Source organism: Peromyscus leucopus, chromosome 8a (genome assembly GCF_004664715.2).
Source record: "Peromyscus leucopus breed LL Stock chromosome 8a, UCI_PerLeu_2.1, whole genome shotgun sequence".
Classification (NCBI taxonomy): domain Eukaryota; kingdom Metazoa; phylum Chordata; class Mammalia; order Rodentia; family Cricetidae; genus Peromyscus; species Peromyscus leucopus.
In genome coordinates this window covers 53,598,027-53,611,641 of record NC_051085.1, presented here as the reverse complement: position 1 = coordinate 53,611,641, position 13,615 = coordinate 53,598,027, and the positions used below count along the sequence as shown (strand labels likewise).

At 49.1% G+C, this 13,615-nt stretch overlaps 1 protein-coding gene across 7 annotated transcripts in view; it reads left to right on the top strand.

Moving 5' to 3' along the window:
- Positions 1–13,615, top strand: part of Pde10a (phosphodiesterase 10A) — a 445,668-nt gene that overhangs the window by 295,700 nt on the left and 136,353 nt on the right. Inside the window, exon 1 of one of the 7 annotated variants that reach the window (XM_037200408.1) lies at positions 8,096–8,452. The exons of the other annotated variants lie outside the window; for them this stretch is intronic. Within the exon in view, the coding sequence (XP_037056303.1) occupies positions 8,422–8,452 (31 nt within the window). The 5' untranslated portion in view covers positions 8,096–8,421. Of the gene's footprint in view, positions 1–8,095; positions 8,453–13,615 lie in introns of those variants that run through there. 7 annotated transcript variants of the gene reach the window in all.

Genomic DNA, 13,615 nt, shown 5'->3' with positions numbered 1-13,615 from the left:
AAGCAGTGCGCATTTCCCTTTTACATACAGTTTGCCGTGGGTCCCTGTTGGTTACGTCATTATGAATCATGTCTTTATCTTATAGTTGAAAGGGTAAGTTGGCATTTCATTCATGGGGAAGGAACGGTGTTTTAGGAGAGGCAGACAGGCAGAGCCCAGGGGTAGGAATAACAGTGGAAAGAACTCTGAGATTGATTAAGGACCACATACGCACATGCATAAATGCACACATGCACAGTTTTGTGGATCTAGACCATATATATAAAATTCTCGAGGCAGTGCACCTTATTAAGGGAAAGCTGAGGTGAGGTAGTAGGCAGGGAATTTGGGCCTCTGGCCAAAAGTGACACAGGAGTTTACAGATGGGAACTTACCCTAGAAAGATCTTCTGGCTCTCGAGGGCCTTTCTGATCTCTCTCGCACAAGCAAAGCCACTTTCTGGTAAAGCCCAGGAAGGAAATGTGGGCGCACCCAGGCATCAGCATGGTGGGCACCCTGTGTGTAGTGTACCAGAGCTGGGTGTGTGCATCTCCGAGGCGTTCCTCATGCTAGCAAATACAATACTGAGTTCAAAGGGCCAGTCACAGAAAAACGGAGTCTTTGAGAAGTGGGGTGCTGTCATCTCCTAATTCCGTGGGTGACGTGGGGCACACAGTCCTCTCAGGTGCTCCCTCAGCTCAGCTGAAGATAGAGACTCTGGGGTGATATGCCATCAAGCTGGTGGGTTTTCCTCTTGCCTGCCTGTCAGGTCTGGGGTCTTGGTTTTAGCAGACCTGTGTGATCAGATGGATCAGATGGATCGAACTTCTTGCTGTTAAAAAAAAAAAAAATGCATACTGCCCTTCATGGCTATGAATGAGTCTACAAAGTAACCAGATGAAAAACAGTCCGGATAAATTGCCAGTTTACTCAAGGCATTGGGCGTGATGTAAACAGCCTCCCACATCCAACAAGAAGGGCCAGCTGCCCTGGTGGGGGTGGGGCGTGCTGGGAGCGTCCTTAGGTTCTCTGGTAGATTGGTTTCCAAGAATAAAGTAATGTCTTTCTCCTTCTCAGGGGGAAGAAAAAGAAAAAGAAAAGAAAAACAAAAAATAAAAACATTTAATTTTCAAAAGCAATAAAAAAAAAATAAAGCACGGGTAATTTTGACAAGTTAACAACATAAACACATCCCTAGTGGAATGTGAAGAGCCCTGAATGGGTGCCCCAAAGATCTTGCTAAGATAGAGACTTAACTCTGTTATCCTCTGGGTTTCCGCTCCTCCTGTGACTGTAAGCATGGACTCACAGCCTGGGCAGCCAGCTCTCTGTGTGTGGGCTCCAGCCTGCTTGTTCTCCCCACACCACAAGTGCTTCCCTACTGGCCTGATCTCTACCTGCCCACCCTGGTGCAGCCTCTCTGTTGCGTGACATACCCCAGTCACCTGCCTGCTCTAAGCAGTGTTCCCCAGTTCTCACTGTAGATGTCAGTGATGAGATTTTTCTTGTAGTATCTCGGGTCTGCGGCAAGGTCACATTTCCCTAGCCCTTTCATGCTTATGATCATGTGACTTGCTGTACCCATCCATGCCCTGCTGTGGTAGTCCTGCCTGGTTATCTTAGTGGGACGGAGTGGGGGTACATGCCCCAGGAAGCCAGAGCCTGTGCAGGGACTCAGCAAATCTGATGGCATACGTTATTGAGACTCTTGAGTTTTATGGGGCTGATGAACACTCATCCTTGCATGCCTGGGGTAAGGTTCTGAGCTTTTTGAGAGTTCACCCATGCAGGCTCTGGGCAGAGTGTTTTGTTGATGTCACCTCGGTCATTAACAGTGTTAATCATTCATTCGAGGTCACACGTGTGTGTGACTTCACGGACTGTGCCTGTGCTCCTGATTCCCTTACCTGCCCCCTTGGCCATTGCCCAGCAAGCCCTGTGAACACCTGCCCGTGTGCCCAGTTCTCTCCACGGTCTGAGGATGGAACGCAGGAGCTGGATGTGGCTCCTGTGGAATAAGGATCCGGGGGAGAAACTGAGTCCAGTCTCATGTAGATAAAGGGAATATAATCAAGAGAGCGCTGGGAAGACCCACTTAGAACCCCTTTCTTCCACCCTTAGTCTTAGATAGGTGCCTCCTCCCCCACCTTCTGAACTAGTCTTCGTGTCTCATTCCTGAAATGGGAGGAAGAGTTCAAAAGTTTCAAGTGGTCAGGTATGGATGGCCGCTGCACTGAGGTACCACGAGTGATGGAAAAAGTGTAGGAAGCCCGGGGCCTCCACAGTCTATAATAGATGGTTGCTGTTCCGGGAGACCTGCCCCGAGGAGACGGCTCACGGGATGGGGAGTGGAACAGTTGTCCAGAGCAGGCGAGGATGGGCTGACTAGAGTTCTGTGACAGGGGTAGGAAGGGAAGCACCTTCCGGGCTGAGGGAAGCAGGGACTGTGAAAAGTTCTGGGAACTACAAGAGACTCATCATTCGAGGAACACACAGGGCAGGAGAACGGCAGGAGTCGCTCTGGGCAGCGGGGCAGAACCCAGCCGGCACAGCTGGCTTTGTGCCGCACCCAGGCCACACAGAGCCTCTGTAACTAACCATTTATCCCGCCTATGGCTTTAGAAAGGGGGTTCCGGGAGCACAAGGCAATGCAGGGATAGGGAATGCAGGGCAGGAAGGGAAGCCAGCCGGAGAGACTGCTGTAGGGTGACTCCTGGGATCTAAGCAGAGCGGGGAGGGTGGACGGGAGGAAACCCATAAGGGAAGTCAAGGACACAGAGCTGATAGGGATGAGGAAAGAGCGGCCCGGACAGACAGAACCCAACTGGCTGGTTTGTATCCGGAGAGGTTTGAGGCTAAGCTTGAGAGCACATGAAGGGTTTTGCTTTCATCTCCCTGATTTTCTCTGTAGGAATTATGTGGAGACTCAACTTGCAATGTGTTCAGAGATGAAGGAGAAATTTTACTCGGCATACACGACCACACTCCTGTCTTACTTCCAAAGCTCTGTCTGAACAACGATCATTTCAGAGAGATATGGCTTCTCTTGCCCTCTTCCCCTGCGGTGTGTTCAGAGGGCCCACATGAGCAGCTTCCCACGGAAGTACACAGAAGAAGGTTGGCTGGAACCATTAGTGAGAGAGAGTGGGCGTCTCCCGGCCCATTAGGGCACTCCTGTCTCTTTACATTTCCTTTCACCAGAGATGCTCCCAAGAACGCCCCCTTGGTGTGTCTGCCTTTCCACACATCTGACAGTCTGGGCGGATGTTGTGATATGACTGCTGCGACACTGATCGGACAGTGCAGTGGCTGTGTTAGCCAACAGGCAGGACCGGGGGGGGGGGGCTGCTGTTTCGATGACAGGGCTCCACTGTCAATGGAATGTTGCCTAAGGAAAGCTCCAGCCCATGGCTCACTGACTGAGATTACTTTTTGGGGGTCTGCTCTTTTCCAGGTTCTACATTACCCTTAGGGTGTAAGGGTCCTCCTCCTCCTGTGCACAGCTTTACTGCAGGAGTGGGAAGGAGACCATTACATGTATAGCCACAAATAAATTAATGGCCAGCACTGGGATGCTTTACAAATGAGAACACGTGGGTAGGAGATTCTGTCCATCTTTCTTTGAGAATCCCAAGTAGTATTTTCTTCTCTGCTGTGTGTGTGTGGACTGAGCGTGTGCATGTGTACCACATGTATGCAAGTGTCCACCGAGGTCAGAAAAGGATGTCAGATCCCCTGAACCATACAGATGTTTGTGAGCTGCCCCACGTGGGTGCTAGGAACTGAACCCAGGTCCTCCGGAAGGACAACAATTGCTCTTAACCACTGAGCCATCTGTCTATCGCTCTCTGGACATTCTTGACTGCTGTACTTTGCGTACATCCTTGGAGGAGCCGGCTGTGTAGAAATTGGCCTGGGTAAGCAGAAAGATGCATTTGGATGGTACCTCTTTTTTTTTTTTTTTTTTTTATTATTCTTAGCTTTGGCACAGCCTTGCCTGGGCAGGCCACTATTTCTTCAGCCTACTTTTTCTTTTTTTTTCTTTATCCTTAGTGGATGAACATGGGAGTCAGATTTCTCACTATGATGAAGACAGTGCTGCTGCAGAGCAACACATACAGGCTGAGGTGCAGCGCAGTGGCAGAGGGCTGGCCTAGCGTGTGCAAGTCCCAGGGTTCATGCAACACCGGCACCTCCAAACAAAACACTTGTTTCTAGTATGTTGAGTATGTCATCTTTCTCTGCATGTCGGGTCCCGTCCCTGTGTCAGGCACCAGTGGGTGGGGGACCGCAGGAAAGTCACCCTGCTCCGGGTGCAGAGTTTGGGGAGCCCCAGACTCCGGTAGGCGAAGGGCTGCATCTGAACAGTGTGGGAGGAACTTGGAGTGTCTTCGGAAGAACGAAGTGTCTTAGACTCCTGCTCTCTGAAATAACTCTCGGCTGCTCAGATGCATTCACTAGTCATTTCCTGTTTTCCCTAGAATGCCTCCGGCGGCCATGGGGGGTGGAGGTGTGCCATTGTGCTACTAACTTTTACTCCAAGTGGTGACCACTTCCTGCTTCACAGTACAGGGGTCATGACCTCGCTGACCCTGATGTCACTGCGGTGCAGTGCTAAATCATGACAAATACCAGGAGTCGTTGTGGCTGTAGCACATACCTGTAGCTACAAGAACTTCATGGGGTCTGTCCTGGAATTCTGTCTGTGAGAGAAGCCCTATGGTCAGCTCAAGGCACGTCTGAAAGGGAGGCACCTCATTAGCACTTTTCATAACGTAGTTTAATGTGATTATTTTGTCCTTTTTAAAGATGAAACTTCTTTGGACTTCTTTTATACCCCCTTATAAATTCAACCCGAGTTTGCTTCATATTCTGGGATAAACAACTTCCACAGTCACGCAAAAAAGATGACCTGGACTGAGATGGACATCATGAAGCAGTCCGTCTGCCTTGGAGTGAGCCTGATCCTTTTAAAGATGTGATTCAGAAGTCCTGGGCTTTGAGCCCACCAACCATGTGCTCTTCCTAGGAAGAAGAGTGCTAAACTACTGCTCTTTGCAGATTTCACTGCACGGATCTCTACTCATTAGCAGGCCCATTTCCAGACCTTGAGCAGGTCAAAGTGTGGGGCCTTGACGCTTAGTTTCCCGGTAGATCTGTTTTCATCCCTCTGTCTCACAGAGATTGAAACTATGCATTTGCAAGGGTGCGTGCTCTCACAGCATTTATTTCCCTAGGAGTCTTCCATTAGATTTGAAAATGCCCTCCGGAGGGACCAAAACACTTTAGCCACAGAGGCGAAGCAGCTAATTCTCTAGGCCACCTCCCACAGACTGGGACCTGCATCCGGGAGTGCTCTACTGAGAAAGGGTGTGAGAGTGGGGGTAAGTGGGTGGCTCATGAGCATGGGTGGCACCTAGAAGTGGGAGCAGGGTGGGCAGTGATACCATGGTGGGTCGGGAAGACCCACTCTTAGCTCTGCTACCGACTCTGCTCCAGGCCGCCGCCGCCGCCGCCGCCGCCGCTGCTGCCCACTCGGTTGCTTGCTGACTATAGAATTTCCCCCTGTCACCGTGGAAGGCTGTGAAGGGTGCTGGAGACCATGGGAGTCGTGAGAAGAGCCATGGGGAGCAGCAGAGGGCAGCGGAAATGGCCCAGCTGGCGAAGTGCCCAGGCACTCAGGCCTGAGGACCCGAGCTGGGATTCCCAGCACCCATGTAAAAGCGGGGTGTGTCCAGTGCGTGCTTGCAGTCCTAGCACTGGGGATGGGGTTCGGGTGGAGACAGGAAGATCCCCAGAGTATGTTGTGTAGCCAGTTTGGCTAGCTGAACACCCTGTTCAGTTAGAGACTCAGTCTCAAAAACTAAGATGGAGAGTGAGAGAAGGACATCTGATGTTGACCTCCGGCCCCCTCATACGTCTCAGCAGACAGACAGACAGACACACAGACAGACAGACACACACAGAGGCATGCACACACACAAACACACACACACACACACAGACACAGACATAGACACACAGACACACAGACACACACACACACACACACACACACACACACACACACACACACACGCACACACCAGGGTGGAGGGAAGGGTGGGCATGAATCAGAAAGCAAACCAGAAGACCGCTGAATGCTCAGAGCTGAAGACACACACTTGTCTTACCAACGTATACCATGGCCCGTGAGTCTGATTTTGAAATACGGATTTATAGAGAGATCCCCCCATCGCTTACTGTCATCTTGTGGGTGAGTATTGCAGGCAGGACGAAGTTGTGTTCGGTGCCTTCACTTAGATCGTGGGATTCTTTCTTTGGCCTCTCTGAGAGGAGGTGGTGTGAGTGTAAACTGACTCGAAGGGACTCGCTGAGCAGTGACTGCACCTAGGAACAGGTGAGGCCACGAGAAAGCGGAAGGCGCCCCACCTGAGGCTGACTGCTAGCTGGTGTGTGATGCACCAGTGGCGTCTTCAGGCCTGGGAAACAGTGAGCATAAATTATCCTCCTGAAGTGTGCTAGGAAGAGAGGACACACACACAGGTCTGAAGGAGCCTGCCGGTTTGATTTCCTTTCTCTCTTCCTCTCCCTTCCTCATCCCCCTTTTTACTTTTTTTTTTTGGGGGGGGGGTGCGGGGCGAGGATGGGAACTGGGTCTTTTTATGCAGCCCAGGGAGATCCTGAACTCTGGATCCTCCAGCCTCAGCCTCCTGAGTTGGCGGCGAACAGGAAGTCATGCTGTGCCTGCCACTCATGTGTAGCAGGAATCTTAAAAGTTCTTATTAATAAAATCAAACCCGAGGCCAGTTATTGGGGTGAATACTGGAAGGTCAGAGAGACAGAACAAGCCACAGCTAACCTCACCTGGCCAGATCCTCAGCTGGTCTTGTTTCCTCCGACTGGAAGCTTCTGTGTCCTCATCCCAATGGCTCTCAGCTGAACTGCTGCTGGAAAGCCTGAAGCTTAACCAGCCACATGCTTAACCAGCCAAATGCTTCTAGTTTCTGGTCCTCACGCCTTATATATCTTTCTGCTTTCTACCACCATTCCCTGGGATTAAAGGCTGGCTTTCTGGGATTAAAGGTGTGTGTCACCATGCTTGGCTATTTCCAATGTGGCCTTGAACTCACAGAGATCCAGAGGGATTTCTATCTCTGGAATGCTAGGATTAAAGGTGTGAGTGCCACCATTTTTTAGCCTTTGTATCTAGTGGCTGTCTGTTCTCTGACCCCAGATAAATTTATTAGAGTACACAATATTTTGGGGAACACAATACCACCACACTCATGCTTTGCAGGTTCCTGAAATCGTGCTCCACGCTCTGTGGACCTCATCTGTCCAATCCCTCGTTCCACATCAGATATTCCTAAGGACTCAGTCTTTCCTCATCAGGCAGGAGTGGAGCAGAAAGTGGAGCAAGACTGCCAGTACCTTTCCTTTGTTTGCTTCTATGAGACAGAGTCTTGTGGAGCCTGTGTTGGTACTGAGCTCCCTAGGTGTTGGAGGCGGGCCTTGAACTCCTGATCCTGCCTCAGCTTCCCAAGTTCTAGAGTTACAGATGTGGAGTCTACACTCAGCGTAAAATACCAACTGCTGGTTACCCTGATATGACCCTGTCTGAGCATCTAAAAGCGTGTGAGAAGGCCCTGCAGGGCCTGCTGTGGGGTGATGCAGCAGGCGCAAGGCCAGGGTAGAATGCACATCCTGAGAGTGAGAAGCCTGAGGGGGAAGCCTATGAATGTCAGTCTTCCACAGGGAGATCAGTGGCCAGCAGTGAGGAATGGATGCAGTGCCTCGAAAGATACTTTCTCATCTTTCTCATCTGTTCTAGCCCAACCCCCAAGCCTCACCTCACAGAGAAGCCATTCACTACAGCATCCCAGACAGCCTCTCTTTAGAACTGCACACTGGAGGGCCGCCCTTCCCCTACGGAGTGGTTAGCCTCTTGGAAAGGCTACAGGCCATATTGGCACTCTCTCCCCGAATCTGTAGCTCTGAAGACCCTGTGTGTCCTCCTCTGTGGACTCCCTGAAGGAGTGGAGGGTGACTGATGACAAGGTGTTGCTTTGGGGCCTTTGGCTGGGGAGGGATGTGTGGGGTGGGGTGAGTTGAAGATTCCGGGGCCAGCTGTGATGTCAGCAGCGTGGAGGGAATAAGCTGGGACCTGGAGTGAGCAGTTGGAGTCTGTTGGAGGGCGGTTGGTCAACCCTGACCCAAGGTAGCTGAGCAGTGGGAGACCTGCTGGTGGTGTGGTGCCTTTCGCTCCGGGAAGAAAGAAAGGAGTCTGAGGATATGAGCAAAGCCACATCCCTGGAGACGTCTGTATACCCATGCCAAACCCAAGAGCTCAGCTGCTGCTGAGGCCCAGGGGGTGGCCCGTGCCCTCTGAGCTGTTGGCCAGCAAGGCGTTCCCGCTCCAGTCTGCAACACTGGCAGTTGATGGCTAATTATGGCATGAAAAAATTATATGGTGAGGAGGCTGCTTGTTCACATCATCATAGAAACGTGCGTGCGTGCGTGCGTGCGTGTGTGCGAGTGTGTGTGTGTGTATGTGTGTGTGCGTGTGTGTGCGTGTGTGTGCGTGTGTGTGCGCGTGTGTGTGTGTATGTGTGTGTGCGTGTGTGTGTGTGTGTGTGTGTGTGTGTGTGCGCGCGCATGTGTGTGTGTGTGTGTGTGTGTGTGTGTGTGTTAAGCACATACCAGACCCTGTCTCAAGACAGAGTCTCTAAGGGGCTGTCTCAGGATACTGGTTGGTAGCCGATGTGAACGCCCCACTCTGGGTTAGTGATGGAAGCCATAGTAGCTTTAGGGGTTCCTCGTCATTCTCTTTGCTCCAAGAAGAGGTCAGGAGGTAACAAAAAGAGGGGCCCTAAATTGATGGCACCGAAACTTGTCAGACAGAAGCTTGGAGAGGGGCAGGGCTGAGGGGAAAGGGGAGAGGCCTGCGGACACACTCTGTACTCTGCAGCAGTGAAAGCCCATCCCCGCTGCCAGGGCTTGAGTGGACCCAACGAGGAAGGACTGCACTTAAAGATCTGTTTGCCTTTTAAGGTGAGGACTTGTGCTTTCGACAGCGTCCTTTTATTTGCTTGCTCTGTTTCTCCATTGTTTGCAGCAGAGCGATTATTGTTATTTACTCCTGAGAAACACTGGCAGTGCAGCGAGAAGGCTGGCATCAGATTCACTGCGGTTGCTTGCTCCTTTTCAGACCACTCGGAGTGGCCCCATTAGTTCAGAGATGAGCAGAATGAAGCAGGTGGGCTGGAGTAGTGCGTGGTGTGTGTGGATCAGCACCGAGGTGAGCCGGCAAGTGCAGATGTGGGACTGTCCTGTCCTTTGAGTGGACAAGAAGATAAACTGTCAGGGAAGAGAGGAAGCAGAAAAGAATATGCCATTACGGAGACCTGGAGGGAACTTCCAAGCAGCAGACACGATGGGGTGACTCCAAGGGAGTCACGGGCACCAAGCTCATCGCTTTTATTTTCTCCCGAGTTGGGTCTGCCACCACACTTCCGGCTGGGAGCAAAAGCAGGCCACCTTCTTTCTGCTCCAGGGTTAGTGGTTTAGCCATTTTCCTAACTCGTTTGAAAACCGATGCAAATGAGGTAATTTTCATTTAAAAAATTGATTTGTTGATTTTACCCAGTCAATGTGCCTGATTGAAGCAGAGGAATGTACAGGAGCATCAACTGAGCAATTGCTGTGCTCTGCGGCGTAGTGTAGTGTGTTTAGAGTTTTATGTGCACTGACTCTGTTTTCACAGGGATCCTTACAGTAGCGGTTCTCAACCTTCCTAATGCTGTGACCCTTAAATACAGTTCCTGATATTATGGTGACCCACCACTATAAAATTATTTTCATTGCTACTTCATAACTGTAATCTTGCTACTTTTATGAATTATAACGTACATATCTGAAACGCAACTCCAGAGGGGTCACGACCCACAGGTTGAGAACCACTCTTTTATGGGGTCAGCACCAGTTTCCAAAGCTTGAACCCGAGAATGCACCATTGCAAGAGGGGTATCCAGTAGGGGCTGGACTGTTGCGCCTGAAGCATAAGGGCAGGGAAGAGCTGCCCAAATTTGGGCAATTCTAGACCCAACTTACTCACTGGGCTTGCCTCTAATTTTCCTTGTTTCAGAGAAAATTTGACAGTAAATTGCTAGTGCTTGGCATCGAGGTCTTAAAATCCTATTTTTGGGAGCTCTGTGGTATTTAGTGTTTTGAGGCTTTCTGTCTCCCAGATCTGGAAGTAAGGAGAACAGATGTGAGTAACAAGTCGAGTTTCTTTTCAATTTTGCAGGAACAAATTATCCTCAGATACACTTATATAATTGATAAAAACTTAGAGCAGCGTCTTAAGATGAAACCTGCAAGTTCTTTTTCTTAGCAAAAACCAAGACGGAAACAAAACGGTTTGCTAAACTGGCCCGTGCGTGGCCTGTCGCCTCCTCCTGAGTCAAGTGGGGCAGCTGTGTTCAGGCCGCGCTGGCTGCCTGTGTTCGCTTGGTTTATAGGGACAGCTGCCTTACTATGCATGTAGGCCGTACACAGGCAGCCTGGTGCTGTCTGCTCTCTGTGGCAGCCGATCGAAGTTACGGCCCCATGAAGGATGTGGCTAAAACCCGGCATCCTTCTGACTATTCCATTCTGCTATAGTTTGGTGCTGCTAAGATCGTGTCCATCGTTACTGAGTTGTAGAGAACCAGAACCAGAAACTTTTTAAGGTGGGTGTCCCTCTGTTCTTTACCTCTGTCCTTTGCTTCTGTCCCATGCAATGTTTCTAGATCTTCCTGAATCACATTTCAACTTCTCTGAGGGAGTCTTTCAGGTCAATAGTGTATTAACATCACCACCAGTCCGCTCAGGTTCCCTAAATGGAGAAAACACTATTGTGACTAAGATTTGAGTTCTAAATGGGAAAATTTGTGTACAAGTGCAATCATTGTTGTATTTGGTTTATATTCATGTATGTACTTCAGGAATTGAGGCAACTTTGTGAATAACTCAGCATTTAAGACCACATTTACTCTTTATAGTATTCTATATTGGCAGGTACTTGCTTTTAAGAAAAATGTCATCCGCAGGATACTTTTCCTAATCCATGATGGGCAGGCACATGCGCACGTGAGTGAGTGTGTGTGTGTCTGTGGTTTGTGACATTTCAATTTGTGCAGAGGATTTTTTTTTGGTGCTGATTATTTGGCAAATGTTATTTAGGAAGGGAACAAAGCAACAAACATGTGTGTATGTATATATATTTTGCACATATATGTGTGTATATATTGCACATAGACACATGTATACACATATATTTTACATATATACACATACACATTTACGCACATACATATACAGGCATATATATGTAAATTTACATGCATATACATACATAAACACACAACACATACACATATATGTGTATATGTATTTAAACTTTCTTGCCTGATAACTGTTAGGGAAAAGAGGGTAAGACAGAAATAACCAATCAGTAAGATAAACAGATGATATGCCAGACTCATGGTAGTTGATATGGAGTATGGTTATAATTTTAATTATTTCATGAGGCTGAAACAGGAAGGTGAAGTCTGAGCCAAGACTCACTGCAAATGAGGCATGTGGAAAGCTGCAGAGACAGGCTCAAAGGAGGGAGAGACAGAAAGCACATCTGTCTTCTGTGAGCATGGCTGTGATGTTCAGAGGCATGGGGAAAAGCACTCCAGGTGAGAGGAACAGAGGTCATGGGTTCAAGGTCACGTGAGAGCATCTCTTTGACTCTGCCAAGACGGGGAGTCATGGAGGGATTTTGAGAAGTGACCTCATCACTTGCTAAGATCCTTCTGTCTACTGAGTCGGAGAAGGAAGATAAGAACGGGAAGGGGACAAGCAGGAGGCTGGCAGCCAGCGAGGATGGTCAGTGACTCGGGTTCCAGAAGCGGCAGTGGGCTGCTTAGAAATGGAATTGTAGATGTATTTTAAAGACACCGTAAACAGGAATTCCCGAGGGCCTGGTGATTGGGTAAAAGAAAGGATGCCTATGGAGGCATTCATTCAAGTTTTAGCTTATACAACACCAAGATCAGATTTTGGGGGAAAATCAGTGGTTAGATCTGGGGTATTACTATCATATGAATATATGTGTGCTCTCTCAAAATCAAATGTTGAAACACAATCCCCAAAGCAACAGACACAAAAATGTGCGGTCTTTGGGAGGTGGCGGTCGTGAAGACCCCACTCTCATGGATGGGATTAATACGTTGAAAGGGGTCCCAGAGGGACTGCCACCATTTTCTACCAGGAGAGGACGCACGGACAGAGATGTGCAAGGAACAGGGACTCCCCAGAACTGAATCTCACGGCGGCGCTTTGAGCTTGGGTTTCTAGGCTTCCAGAACTGTGAACAACCAATTTCGTTTGTCTATGAAACTACCCAGCTACGAAAGCTTTTGTGTCTGACTAAGGCGGACATGATAATTAGAGTCACTGAGCAGATCTTTGGCTATACAATGGTTAGAGGTCTGGGTGTTAAAAGTTGATTACAATGACTTCCATCTGATGTTATAATGGAGCATGAGCAAGCATTTCGTGTGACTGATTGCTTGATTGCGTTCATCTTAATGACTACAACAGTAATACAGTGATCACGTTCTTTCCAATTTGTTCTACAGGCCTGTTGCTACTAATGGTGCAGAAAGCCAGCTATATAATTGATCTCATTTTCTTGACTAGAATATAGCCAGACACTTTTAGACATCTATTTGTTCATCTTGATCATCAACTTGAGATTTAGAATCATCCTAGAAATCTCTGGTCATACTGAGGAAGTATCTAAATTATTTTAAGTGGTAGGAAAACACACCCTAAATATGGGTGGTCCCATTCCATGGGCTGGGGTTCAGCACTGAACAGGAAGGAGACAGCAAGCTGAGCACCAGCATTCCTTGCTGTCTGCTTCCTGACCCTGGATGCAGAGGGATCAGCTACCAGACCTTCCCTCCATGATGGACAGTATCCTTGGAACTGCAAGCCAAGACAAACCCTTCACTTCACTGAGAGAGAAAGGTGGTCCCAGGAAGTAGGGACATTGCTGTGAAAAGCTGCCTATATGGTTCTCTGGAACTGATTTGCCGGAAGAACGTGGAAGAGCTTGGGGCTGTGGGCTAGAGAAGCTTCTGAACACTGAGCAGGGCTTAAATGGGCCATTCTGGTAGGAGTGTGGAAGACCAGAAGGCCAAGAGAGATGCAGACAGAAAGGACTGAGTTCTGAGATCCCAAAGGGAAGCCAAGACTCCATTGGAAACTCGGCTCGAGGCCATTCAGATTGTGTCCTGGCAAAGAGTCTGGTTGCATTGTTCCCGTGAAAATTTGTATTAGGGTGAATTTAAAAGTAATGGGGTAAGGTGTTTGGCAGAGCAGTCTCAAGGCAGGGTGCTTTTCAGGCAGTGGCATAGCCACTCCTCACTGCTTGTTCCAGGGCTCCATGGAAGGGGAGATCTACATGCATGAGACAGGAAGTTGTAGAGCAGAAACATAGGAGCAATGTGACCTGTGGTGAGGAAAGATGTATACGAGGGGGTTTAAGACTTTGGACAAGGAGTGCCGATAACAAAGAACCTGTAACTGTTAAAAG